The 13,178-nt window shown below is 40.2% G+C and overlaps 1 protein-coding gene across 2 annotated transcripts in view; it reads right to left on the reverse strand.

Annotated features, from left to right (window-relative positions):
- The window catches only part of malrd1 (MAM and LDL receptor class A domain containing 1), a 54,082-nt gene extending 41,452 nt beyond the window's left edge, over window positions 1-12,630 (reverse strand). Inside the window, exons 1-6 of one of the 2 annotated variants that reach the window (XM_053681268.1) lie at window positions 12,540-12,630; window positions 12,285-12,390; window positions 5,098-5,232; window positions 3,320-3,408; window positions 2,379-2,552; window positions 1,552-1,648 (exon numbers count right to left, since the gene is read on the reverse strand). In XM_053681268.1, coding sequence (XP_053537243.1) covers window positions 1,552-1,648; window positions 2,379-2,552; window positions 3,320-3,408; window positions 5,098-5,232; window positions 12,285-12,390; window positions 12,540-12,584 — 646 coding nt within the window. In that variant the 5' untranslated portion in view covers window positions 12,585-12,630. Of the gene's footprint in view, window positions 1-1,551; window positions 1,649-2,378; window positions 2,553-3,319; window positions 3,409-5,097; window positions 5,233-12,284 lie in introns of both variants that reach the window. The other variant, XM_017472967.3, reaches the window with a different exon arrangement.
- Window positions 12,631-13,178: the final 548 nt, after the last annotated feature.

The raw sequence follows: 13,178 nt of genomic DNA on the forward strand, positions 1-13,178 counted from the left end.
CATTAAAGGAACGGTAGAAATATCTCACAAGTACTGATTATTACGCTTTGCATGTGACAACAATCTCTTATATCATGCTTTAGGGCTGCTTTTCTTCAGCCAGAACTGGGGCTCTTATTAAAAGTGGAGGGAATCATGAATAAGCTACAAATAGCAGTTGATTTTATTGCTAGACCTTCAAGTGTCTGCTGGTGAAATGAATACGGAATATGGAATTTCACCTTTCAGTATGTCCGGGACACAAAACATACATCCGAATCAACAAAGGAATGGTTTAACCAAAATTTTGAACGAGCTAGCCAGATCCCAGGCCTGAATCCAATTCAAAATCTACGGGGTGACCTGAAGCAGGCTGTGCACAGGAGATGCCCTCACAATTTGATTGATCTAGAATGTTTTTGCAAGAAAGAGTCAAGATGTGCCACGCTGACTCTTAACCAAAAAGACAGAGTATTAGCATTAGTTTAGGGGTGTGCATACTTATGCAACTAGGCTGTTGTAAGTTTTTTTTAATGAAGAGTTTTTCACTTTACGTTGTATGATTTATCTTAGTTGAATTTTTTTACACCACAAAAACCTGCCATTTTAACAGGGGTGTGTAGATTTATTTTTTTTAATATCCATTTTTTATTTTTTTTTAATATCCATTGTATTGTAGAAATGTAGATCATACAGAAAGTATCACGATATCTTTGTTATATCACCAGCCTCTTAGGATACAATGGTAAAATGGTTATGACTACAGCAGAGCTCATCTAAATCTTTATCACTGATCAGTTTTATTGAAGAACTGATTACACTGTATGCGATAACTCGATGAGTTGTCTCATGAATGTAACGATGATTATAATGAAATATCGTGATGAAACAGTCATGCAATCAAGCAAATAATTAAACAGTTGATCAGTCAGTATCAAAGTAGCAGTTAATATGTGGTGTTGAATTGTGCAATCACTCCCTGTTTCTCAAAATCCTGCAACTGTATTTTTTCTCCCCCCCCCCTCCCCCTTCCTTCCAACAATAGATAGCATTAAGGCTGAAAGATGTAGTGCAGTTATTTATAGACAAATAAAACTGAGCCCATGTTCATGAGGACATATTTCACTGTGGCAGAGGGAAAGGTAAGCTATAAAATGAGAACCGAAATGATAACTTATACAGTTATATAACATAACTGAGACAGATTATAAATGTCATTCATCTTTATTTCACCTCTTTTTAATTTGCACAATCAGCAACAGTTAAATGGGGGCTTTTCCCAGATGAAAAATGGCACTCATCAACCTTCTCTTTCCTTTAATACACCCAAGTAGTATTTTATGATCTCCTTCCTTATAATTACATAATTTTTTTAAATGATCTACTCTACAATATACCGTGTATCCATATATGAGCTGCCAATTTTGCCCTGGAATCGAACCTAATCTCCTTCAAAGGCTCAGTATCAGCTTTACTCTTACCCTTATTTTAAGCTGACCTAATTCTAATTGAATTGTAAAGTTTGATTACGTTATCAGGTTATTATGTTAGGGGTGTGTGGTTGTATGTTACCTCCAGTAGACACACAGCCTGGGCTAAACGACAAGTCATCAAAGGCAATAACTTCGTTAGGATCAATGTTGCCAAACACCAGTCCACGAAATATTACCTGTAGAGTCATTTTACCTATAATATAATTCCACTTCAAACTCAACATTCGACATTTTGTAACAATATACTTAGGATTAAAATCACAATAATGTACAGATGAACACTTTTTTATTTACATTTTTTTTTTTTACCCTTAATTTCCAAATATAATGAATGTTCTTAAAATCTGAGGAACAGCAGTAACACAACCAGCAAGAAGAAAAGGGTCAAGTCCTAAAACAGTCTGGTAAGTTCTGGTAAATTGTGTCTGCTAACCATTTTAACGTGCCTCCATAATTCCAGTCCATAACAGGTTTTACTGGTCAAAGTCCAATTTATGGATTTTTCAGCAGCACACTTTATGGCTGAGAGTTCATTAATGACTAAGGCAGAATTGTAATTCAGTTCATATCGGTAATACACCTTTCAAACAAGGAAGAGGTTTCAGAGTTCCCCCTGAAGAAGTGATTACTTTATTTATTTATTTTCGCTTTTCTCTCTTGCTCACACTGAGCACACCTTCAAGCAGTTCTCTGAAAATTAACATCCATGTTACAGGCAGTTTGAATTAAGGACACTCATTAAAGGAAGCAATCTAAATCAAATAAAGCAACACAGGACATTCGACAGAACTAAGTGATCCATAGATTCACTTAATCATGCTTAAGAGTTTATCTATAAAGCGATAATGTTAAGTGTTGCTCAGTAAACTGCTAAGGGGCTTTGTAAATTTACACATGTACACATACCTGAAACTCCTGGCTCTGTCTGAATGTAACTGAGGTTTTTATCCAGGGCTTTGTAAGTGGCTCATTATTCAGTCCTGTCTGAATCCAGATTTGTCTCTGCTCTCCTGAAGGTTCGGATTTAACCAGAACCTGTAAGTCTCCACCCACCTGGCCAATGTGATAGTAGAAAGTGACCTGCAGAGTATGAAGAATGAGCACACTCAAATTAGCACATGCTAAAGGGGAAAACATCAGAAATAGGATATTAATGTTCTTTCATGAGCTATGCTTTTTGGATTGGATGTGGATCATAAAATATATCATGCTAAGTTTTATAATCCAGTACAGGTCTCAAGATTTTTTTATTCAGTCATTCATCTTCAGTAAGTGGTTTGTCATGGTCGTGGTGGGTGCAGAACCAGTTCTGGTAAAACTGAGTGCAAGGTGGGAGAATTCACCTACAGCAAGCTACAATTCGGTATAACCAATCAACCTATTGTGCATGTTTTTGGAAAGTGGAAGGAAATCAGAGAACCCAGAGGAAAGCCACATGAACACAGAGAGAATATGTGAAACCCGAGCAGACAGTAACCCGAGCCCAGGATTGAAACCTGCACCCGAGAACTATAAAGCTACTCAGTGCACCACTGTGCCTTCCTGCTCAACAATTGCAGTGTATAAATATATATGAAATCCTACTCAGGAATTTTTGCACATTTATGTATCCATCAATAAGACAAATTATTTTACAAAACATTACAATATGTTCACTAGGCCTGTGCTAGCTGAGGTTTTGTTTAACTCTGACTTATGTAGGAATTTAAGGCAATCAGTTGTCAATCGTTTTAACCTCTTATGATCTTATGCTCATAATCCAGTAGCTACATGAAAAACAATGTAAAAGAATTTAAATAATGTTCTAGAATAAGCGTGGAAATATTGATCCATGCAATACACAGTACCGTGCAGGACTCTGAGGGCAGAAAAAATGGACTGGATATTTCTGCAATGACTATCTCTCCAGTTTCAGAGTGCAAGAACAAGTAGTGTCCTAAGTGAAAAAAGGGAACATTGTTACACTACTTTCTTTGATATACAGTGCGCTCCATTAATATCGGCACCCTTGGTAAATATAAGCAAAGAAGACTTAAAATTATCTCTGTTTAACACTTTGATCTTTTGTTAAAAAATATCACAAAAATACTCTGCTCTTATGAATATCAAACAACTGCAAACAACAGGTTTATCAAAAACAATTTTTGTTAAATATAGGTGTTCAAAAATTGGCACCCCTATGAAGTCATGTGAGAAAAATATATTTGAAGTATATTCCCATTGATATTTCATTTTTTTTTTTAGTACAGCTGGGTGACTAGGAACAGGAAACTGTCCAAACATGACTTCTTGTTTCACAGGGGTATAAATATGAGTTAACATATAGGCCAATTTCCCTTTGTCATTCAAAAAAATGGGTTAGACCAAGGAATATAGCTGAGGTGTGCGGCAAAATTTGGTTGAGCTTCACAAAATGGGAAGTGGCTATAAGAAAATAGCGCAAGCATTGAAAATGCCCATTTCCACCATCAGGGCAATAATTAAGTAGTTCCAGTCAACATGAAATGTTATGAATCAACCTGGAATTGGACGTGTGTCTCTATCGTCTCAACGCACCGTGAAGAGGATGGTTCGAGTGGCCAAAAAATCTCCAAGGATCACAGCTGGAGAATTTGCTCTCATCCAAAAACAAACTCGAGCGTCTTCAGTTTGCCATACGCTACTGGAACTTCAAATAGGATCGGGTTCTATGGGAAGATGGAACCAAAATAGCGTTTTTTGGCAATAGACACCAGAGGTGGTTTTGTCACACACAGAGAGGTAGCCATATGGAAAAGTACCTCATGCCCACGGTTAAATATGGTGGTGGATCTTTAATGTTTTGGGGCTGTTTTTCTGCCAGAGGACCTGGACATTTTGTTAGGATACATGGCATCATGGACTCCATTAAATATCAACAGATATTAAATGAAAACCTGACTACCTCTGCTAGAAAGCTTCAATGGGCCGTGGTTGGATCTTCCAGCAGGACAATGATCCAAAACATACATCAAAATCAACAAAAATAGTTTACAGACCACATAATCAAGGTCCCGCGGTGGCCATCCCAGTCCCCTGACCTGAACCCCATAGAAAACCTGTGGGGTGAACTGAAGAAGAGAGTCCACCAGTGTGGACCTCGAAATGTGAAGGATCTGGAGAGATTCCATATGGAGGAACGGTCTCTGATCCCTTTCCATGTATTCTCCAACCTCATCAGGCCTTATAGGAGAAGACTCAGAACTGTTATCTCGGCAAAGGGAGCTAGCACAAAGTATTGAATAAAAGGGTGCCAATAATTGTTGCACACCTATAGTTAACAAAGATATATATATATATATATATATATTTGATAAACCTAAGCTGTGTTTGCAATTGTTTATATCCCTGAGAGCAGAGTATTTTTGTGTTTAAACAAAAGTTCAAAAGGTTAAACAAAGACAATTTTTCACAACCTTCTTTGCTCATATTTACCAAGGGTGCCAATATTAGTGGAGGGCACTGTACCTCAAATATCTCTGTCATGTACAAGTATTTAATATATTGTAATGTGCACACATGCTTTCCATTTGATGGCATAGATTACATTAACAATGTATAAACAGTTTTATTACTTCTACTAAGTGCCTAAAGAAAGTGTACATACCTGCAGGGTTGCCAGTGTGGTCTAATGGAGGTCCAGGATCAGTCAGGCATGAGCCTCGAGTCCACAAATTATTTGGGTCTGGTGTTTGTAGATCACAAAGACCATCTTCAAAATCACATCTCTCTGAATGGGTACCTTAGCAATTGGAAACCAGAATCATTTTGTACTGTAAAACCAAAAAAAAAATCCCACATCTATATACACAATCAATGAATTTATTTTACTGCATATTCACTCAATTTAGTAGCTGCCAGTTTTTACTGACCATTAGCCAGTGTCACTCTGATCCACACTCACAATAGCTATGTTTCCATGCATGCATTTTTATGCAAATTTTGGGATATCACATAAAAAAGGCTGGATGGAAACACCAGATGCGAATACAATTGTCTGGGTTAAGCATGTAACCCTGTTCCCTGCAAAGGGAACGAGATGCTGCGTGAGCTTGATGCTGTGGGAAGCGCACTCGTGTGCATCTGGTATCTGATGTCTATGTAAAATCATGCCTATTTATAGGTGACGTGTGTTGCATGACTATAAAACGGTGCCTGTAAACCATATCATCAGCCTCTATTATCTGAAGCAAAGACGCGATTCACAGGCATGCCCCAGTATGACAAAGCTATGCAACATCTCGTTCCTCTCTCAGGGAACAAGGTTACATGGTAACATGCGTAACCCAAACCCAGACCCATACTGAGGGTATGGCCTGCTCAAAATGGTCTGAGCCAGAGAGTCACTGCAAGACCCTCGAGTCCAGGGTGGAATCCATGTCCAAACTGTAATATCGAATGAATGCGTGCGGCATCGACCACCCTGCCGCAGCACACACATCCTGTAAGGGTACCCCTTGGGATAAACCTTTCATAAAACTAGAGGAGGCAACCCCCCTGGTGGAATGAGCCCTTATGCCCAGAGGCGTAGCGAGACCGCACGCCTCATAAGCGATAGAGATTGCTTCCACTATCCAATTAGAGATGCGTTGCTTTGATATAGCATCACCTCTACTGTCGCCACCAAAGCAGACCAGCAACTGATCCGACTTACGCCACTGGCTGGAGTGTATGTAAATACAGAGAGCCCTTAATGGACATAGTAGGTGCAATTTCTCTTGTCCTGGTGTAAAGAACGGAGGAGAGCAGAAATGCTGCAATACTACTGGCTTGGCAGAAGATATAGGCACTTGAAGAATATAATCCGGCCTAGGACATTGGAAGGCCTTGGCTAATCCAGGGGCAAAGTCACGGCATGTAGGGGCAACAGAGAGAGCTTGCAGATCTCCTGCTCGCTTCAGAGATGTCAGGACCAGCAGAAGAGCTACCTTTAGAGTCAGAAACTTCTCTGAGGCTGACTCTAAGGACTCAAATGGCACATCTGAAAGACCTTACAGGACCACAGAAAGGTCCCAGGAAGGTATGCATGGTCTGCAGATGGGCATCGGCCACCTGACACCATGCATAAACCACGATGTTGCCCCACAGAGGCTCCATCAATAGGGGCATGGCTGGTCAAATTGGTGGCCCCATAGACCCTAATTGGAGAAGGAGCCAACCCTGCTGAAAAATGTCCTGTAAGACCTCCAGGACTGTAGCTATTGCACAGTTTACTGGGCTGACTGATGTTCCTCACACCACGAGACAAAACGTCGCCACTTGAGCGGATACAATTTTCTCACGGATGGTATTCTAGCATTCAACATGGTCTCTACAACCTTGGTTGAGAGACCGGAACCTATGAGCTGGTGACCCTCAGGGGCCAGACCCACAGTATCCATAGTTCCGACCGAGGGTTATAATTCAGCCCTCTGGCCTGAGACAGTAGATCCCTGCGAACGGGAATCTCCCAGGGAGTGCCATCTAGCAGGGATATTATGTCTGAGAACCATATTCAAGCTGGCCAATAAGGTGCTACTAGCAGCAGACATAGACGGTCTTGGCGAACTCTCGCTAGAACTTGTGGGAGCAGAGCGATCAGGGGAAAGACATACAGAGGTGACCTTGGCCACATGTGTAACTTGGCATCCAGCCCTAATGGTGCAGGAGAAGTGAGGGCGAACCACAGCAAGCAGTGTGTTGTTTCCTCGGAGGCAAACATCCACTTCCGCTTGGACGATCCTCTGCCATAAGGACTCCACCACTTGTGGATAGAGCCTCCAGTCCCCGGGCCTCAGTCCCTGCCTCGACAGGATGTCTGCCCCCACATTCTAGTTACCCAGAATGTACATCGCACTCACTGACAAAAACTTTCCCTTTGCCCAGAAATAAATTAGTTGTGCCTGTCAGAACAGAGGGCGTGAACGTAACCCTCCCTGTTGTTTAATATATGAGACCACCGCTGTATTGTCTGTCACACATGGTGGCCTCTCAACTGAGGAAGAAAGAATTTCAGTTAGAAATATGGCCCACATTTCTAGGCAATTTATATGCCACTCTAGAGCTTTATATACCATATATTTATATGCCTCCAGAGCTTGATGGCTGTCTAAGACTGCATCCCAGCCCGTGAGGGAGGCATCTCTCATTACCATCTTGTGATACGGAGATGCCCCTCGAGTATGACCCGAGGCTAGAAACTGGAGACACCTCCAAATTCTCAGAGCACGTAGGCATCACTGTGTGACACTGATTACTCTCAGGTGTTTTATCCTCACATGAAACCCCGACTTTTCAGCCACCACTGAAATGGTCTCATGTGAAATAAGCCCAATGGTATGATGTTGGCTGCTGCTGCCATAAGCCCCAAAGGTCTCTTGTAGAGACTGGAGGGGATACCCATACCCAGCTTTATCTTGCTTAATGTTGATGACTGACCCTATGCATGTTGGGGATAGATACACCCTCATTATAGTAGAATCCCATATAACCCGTAGAAAAGTCACCCTCTGCACTGGAGAAAGCATACTTTTCTTGAGGTTCAACCTGATCATGCTAGAATTAACCAGTCATCCAGGTAGTTTACTGCACAGATGCCCTGGAGTCGCAAGGGAGCCAGAGCGGCATCCATACACTTCATGGAGGTGCGAGAGGGTAAAGCTAGACCGAAGGGAAGAACATTATATTGGTACGTGTTGCCTCCAAATGCAGAACATTTTGAACATTTATGTGCTAAGAGTACGGTTCAGATTATATAAAATTGGCTGCATACTCCCATCTTTTTTGTGGATCAGGAAATAATGGCTGTAAAAACCTCCCTCCCTCAGAGAAAGGGGTACATGTTCTGTGGCCCCTTTATCCAAGAAAGATCATACTTCCTGCGCTAACATCAGGCTCTGCTCTGTGCTGACTACCTCTGAACCGGGGGGTGTTCGAGTTCTGAACTGGACCCCAGTAACCCTTTTCTATGGTGGACAGAACCCATGGAGACACATTTGACAGTAGTTTTCATGCTGCCATATGGTCTTTTAGTGATGTTACATTTTTTTCACATTCTGTTGGAGGAAAATCATCAGATTTTCATTGCCCTGTGACAGCTCGCTGACCAGAGAACACTGAAAACCTGGGATGACATTGGCTAGGGCCCTACAGTAATACTGGGGGCTACCTGCCCTAACAACCTCATGTCCCCTGATACCTCCCTCTGCAGCCCATCCGGTCCACTCCTTCTTTGCCTGCTTGTCATTGATCATCATTCTTAGATCAGGCCTACTAGCTACTAGTGACTGTGGCCACCTGGTCTCCCTGGCTTTCCGAGTGGGGAGGCAGCCCAGCACACTCGCCTTCTGTGCCTCCCTCACACTAGTAGTGACGTTAAACTTTAGTGCTGCAATCATATCACCAGTGTGGAATTATTACGAGGTCTCAAGAAACAATGAAAAATTTGCCATTTGACATCTATTTTGAAAGGCCTATTAAAATGTTCATTGTAAAATGAACATTTGTTGTGTTTATATTTGATTCTTAATTAAAACAACAATCTGCAACATTACTGTAAATAATATAACCAATTCAACATCTGTGATATTACTTTATCTGAAATTTTTTTTACAGTGTCAGTCAACAGAAAGCTTTCATGTCACTTATATAAAGCTTGAACGATCGGGATCAGGATCGGTATTGGTAGATTATGATGACACGAAATCGGGAATCGGATTGGAGCATCCTTATAAAAAATATAATGCATTTACACCCCCTCTCCTCTGGCTATGATTCAATGTAACAACCCATTGAAACTAGGCACATACTTTCAAAAGTATTGCTTATATTGCACATATTTTATAACAATTACATATATAACTATTGTTCTGTTTCACTCTGCGTAACCACTAGGGGCAGTGAGAATCACTTGGATAACAGACATTCCCTAGGACTAATCAGAATGATATTTGATGATGATTGTCACACCCAGGCAACTGGGAAGCATGAGGTTAATTTTGTGGAATCCAGAAAAAGTGCATATTGATGCCAGAGACTTCCTGAAGTGGCATGCCTCGAAATAATTTCAATAAAGAGGAGTCCGTTCTCCTAGAGTGGCAAGTAAGCCTTCAAGGGGAGAGCCTGTACCTTATCCCTAAGTGAACCGAGAGGATGGAGATGTCTCACCCCTTTCAGAAAAATCATAAGAAGGGATGCCATCCATGCTGTGATGTGATGCTTTGAGATGACAGCTACATACACCTTTATAGATAGATAGGGGCTTGCAGCTGTCTAGCAGTCCATGGTGAATTTTTGTGAATTGGGGAGCACATCAGATCCAGGATTAGGTATGCACACTATTCACAGATAGCTTCACAATAGCTTCCATGCCTCTGTCTGTGGTGTTTGGGGTCTAGCCATAGGCTGATAACTCACTTCTGAAAAGTTTGTAGATCTAGCAAGCTTTGGGGAATTATTGCTTCATCAGCTGTTATCAATCTTAGCATCATTAATAGGAGCTGGTACTGCACACAGTGACCTAGCTGGAATCTTAATCATTTCTACCACATATTAGGATGCCAGTGTGGCTAGCATTTTCAGTAAGTCGTGATTCATGATGATGTATTGTGTGGCCCCTGTCAGTGTTAAAGAGTTCTTTCTTTGGTTACAATATATATAGCCTACATGATACAGGCTTGTGAAGGTAATATGAAATATAATATAGGACCTAAAGCAGATTTATAATAAATAAAACTACAACTCAGGATTCTGAAACAGCTATTTGTTGTAGGGCCGTTTTTCTTTTGCATATTCTTTCACTTAAGAGAATACTTAACTTTTAGCACAAAGCTAGACTGGATGCTTTACATAGAGTTGCTAAATAAAGTTTTATTACTATTACAAACCTTAAAGCACTATGTCAGTATCATCCCTGTTTAAAATATATTAATGTGTACTGCATTTAAAGCAGGAGTGTTCATATCTGCAAAAGGCCAATATGGCTGCAGAGTTTCATTCCGACCAAAGCAGGAACACGTGCCGTGGGTTGTATAGCACTATCAAGGATGCTGTGCCTACAGGTGCATATCTATTCTTACAGGATGATAATGACCTAGCAGTTGAACTGCCATGTTCAACCCTAACCCTGGTGTCTGTCTTCAGACATCAACCACATGACCATAATTCCTGGCAGCATGGCTCTTTAGCCTAACTACTCAAAGGGTAATGAGTTAAGTGGAAAATCAGACCCAAAGTGAAGAAAAGGGCCAGGTTTATGGAGAGAAAACCAACAACAGGTCCACTGGATATGGAATACCCAGAAAACCCAGTGGGAAGAATGAGAAGTGAGTGCGGCGTATGACCCACTACAAGTTCATACAGATAATGTAAAAGAAAACAACACAGTGAGTGATAGCTAATAAGGTTAGTAATGCTAATGAGGAAAAGAGTTGAGATTAGAAGAGACTGCTAAACAGGTCCATATGGTGTACAGGTTTTCTATTATGTATACGGCAAGAAGAAGAAAGAGAAATATGGCTATATGACAGCAGTATTTATTGCAAATCTTGCATAATATATCACTTCGTGACAAAAATCGAACTTGAGAAAGTCATCCAGTTTGTACAAAGAAACAACCAAACAGAAAAAAAGCAAAAAGATTTTCTCATAAATCAAATTTAAGAGACATAGATAAAACAGTCTGACTAAAGACTTGGCCCTTATCCATAATGGCCCCCTAATAACCTCCATCCCTGAATTGGCTACATCACTCTCTCCTCTCCACCAATAGCTGGTGTGTGGTGGGAGTTCTGGAGCACTATGGCTGCCATTGCATCATCCAGGTGGATCCTACACACTAGTGGTGGTTGAGGAGACCCCCCCCAATACTATGTAAAGTGCTTTGAGTGTCTAGAAAAGCGCTATATAAATCTAAGGAATTATTATTATTATAAAGGAATATTTTCGATTGTATTGGTTTGGACATGAATATTGTTTTCATGTTGTATAAAAAACATTAAGGCTGACAGTAAAAATAAGGCTTGCTCTTAATGAAAATGGCTGTTAACGTCTAACAGCAGGATGGCTCAGACAATGTCCCATCTTCATTTATTGGGAATTTGTCCAAAACTGAGAGCTAACACTTAATCAGAATTACTTAGAAGACATTTATGAAGTTAGTAAACATAATACCAGCTATGTTTCCTTATCCAAAAGACACAACCGAGGCTACAAATGTGGTAATAAAAACATCGTGTCATCTCTAAGCTTCCCCAATGATACGCCATTTTATGAGATCCGCTCTTTTTTTCTGTGCCATAAACCGAGGTGTTTACACATTACAGCTCATTTAAAAGCATATTGTCCTGTCAATGAACTAAAACAGGAAGCTGCTAATGTTCTGAATAATGTAAAGTTATATATCTCACATAGTCCACAACATACTACATTGAATATAATTAATAGTTCAGAGAAGAGAGATTGAATTTGCACATGATTGAAATATTTGAAAATGATATAGATGGAGAGATTATAATTATCAAATGATTAAAGATTATAAGGATTGAATGTTGTGAGATAATCTTATGAAAGAATCTTTGAGACTACTAAGCAATTGACTTATCAGTTGTTACATCCCCAGGCAGAATTAAAGTAGGACCAAACATGGTGAAATACAGATAACAATAGTTTAATAGCTCACTTTTTAGGTTAGCAGTTAGCAAACAATAACACATAACGTCTTAAATAACCGAGCACATCAAAACATAATGAATAGAGTCAATAAACATGAAGAATTTAGCACAAAGCTAGATGATAGTAGTGAGCTTTAATACTTACAGTTGCTCTCGTCGCTGCCATCCGAACATTCTCGGGTGAAGTCGCATACGTACTTTCCTGACACACACTCTCCTGTCAGGCATTCAAACTCATCTGGCTGGCATGGCTGACCTGACACACACATCACAGCCCACACCAAGACGGAGGGCCACACAAGTGCATGCATTAGGCTTTCTGACAGTAAGATCAAATAAACATAAATACATAAACTCAGCTTTGGAAAAAAAAAAAAGAAGAAGAAAAGGACACACACACCCAGAACTCCTCAATGCTCCTAAATAATAATAATAAAAAAGGCATGTGTAAATTCTGTACACTGAGAAAGCAATTTACTCAAACCCACCACAGGCCATAAATGACTTTTATGATGGTTACAAAACAGTGTATATGGGGGAGACTAAAGTCAACCTTGAAGTCATTGGCTACAGATAAATCTATTGTAAAGCATGCAATCTGTAATCTAAATGGCAGGCGCACCTCAGTAGGACTTCCTCAATGCACTCTCAGTTTGATTAAAATGTAGAAGAATAGAAAACATGGATGGTGAATTGAGCCACATTGTGTTAGGTGGCATTAGTTCTGGCTGCCAGCTCATGGCTGTATGACAAATGTTCTCTCATGCGTTATCACATTTATTAAGAATCCGTGGCTAAAAGACAGCATACAGACACGGTGTTAACTGGGAGGAAAGTCATGTTGGTTATGATATTACAATAACCTTCAAAGAAGACAAAACACAGTGATTGTAGATGTCTACGCACTATGAAATGGCACATAAAATGTATCTTTTGTAGTAATTTTCACAATTAACAAAAAAAACAAGTCAGTCACATGGAAAAATTAGGTACACCCCTACAATTATCACACCTTCAAATACATATAATTTGAATCAAG

This window comes from Ictalurus punctatus, chromosome 7 (assembly GCF_001660625.3).
Source record: "Ictalurus punctatus breed USDA103 chromosome 7, Coco_2.0, whole genome shotgun sequence".
NCBI lineage: Eukaryota > Metazoa > Chordata > Actinopteri > Siluriformes > Ictaluridae > Ictalurus > Ictalurus punctatus.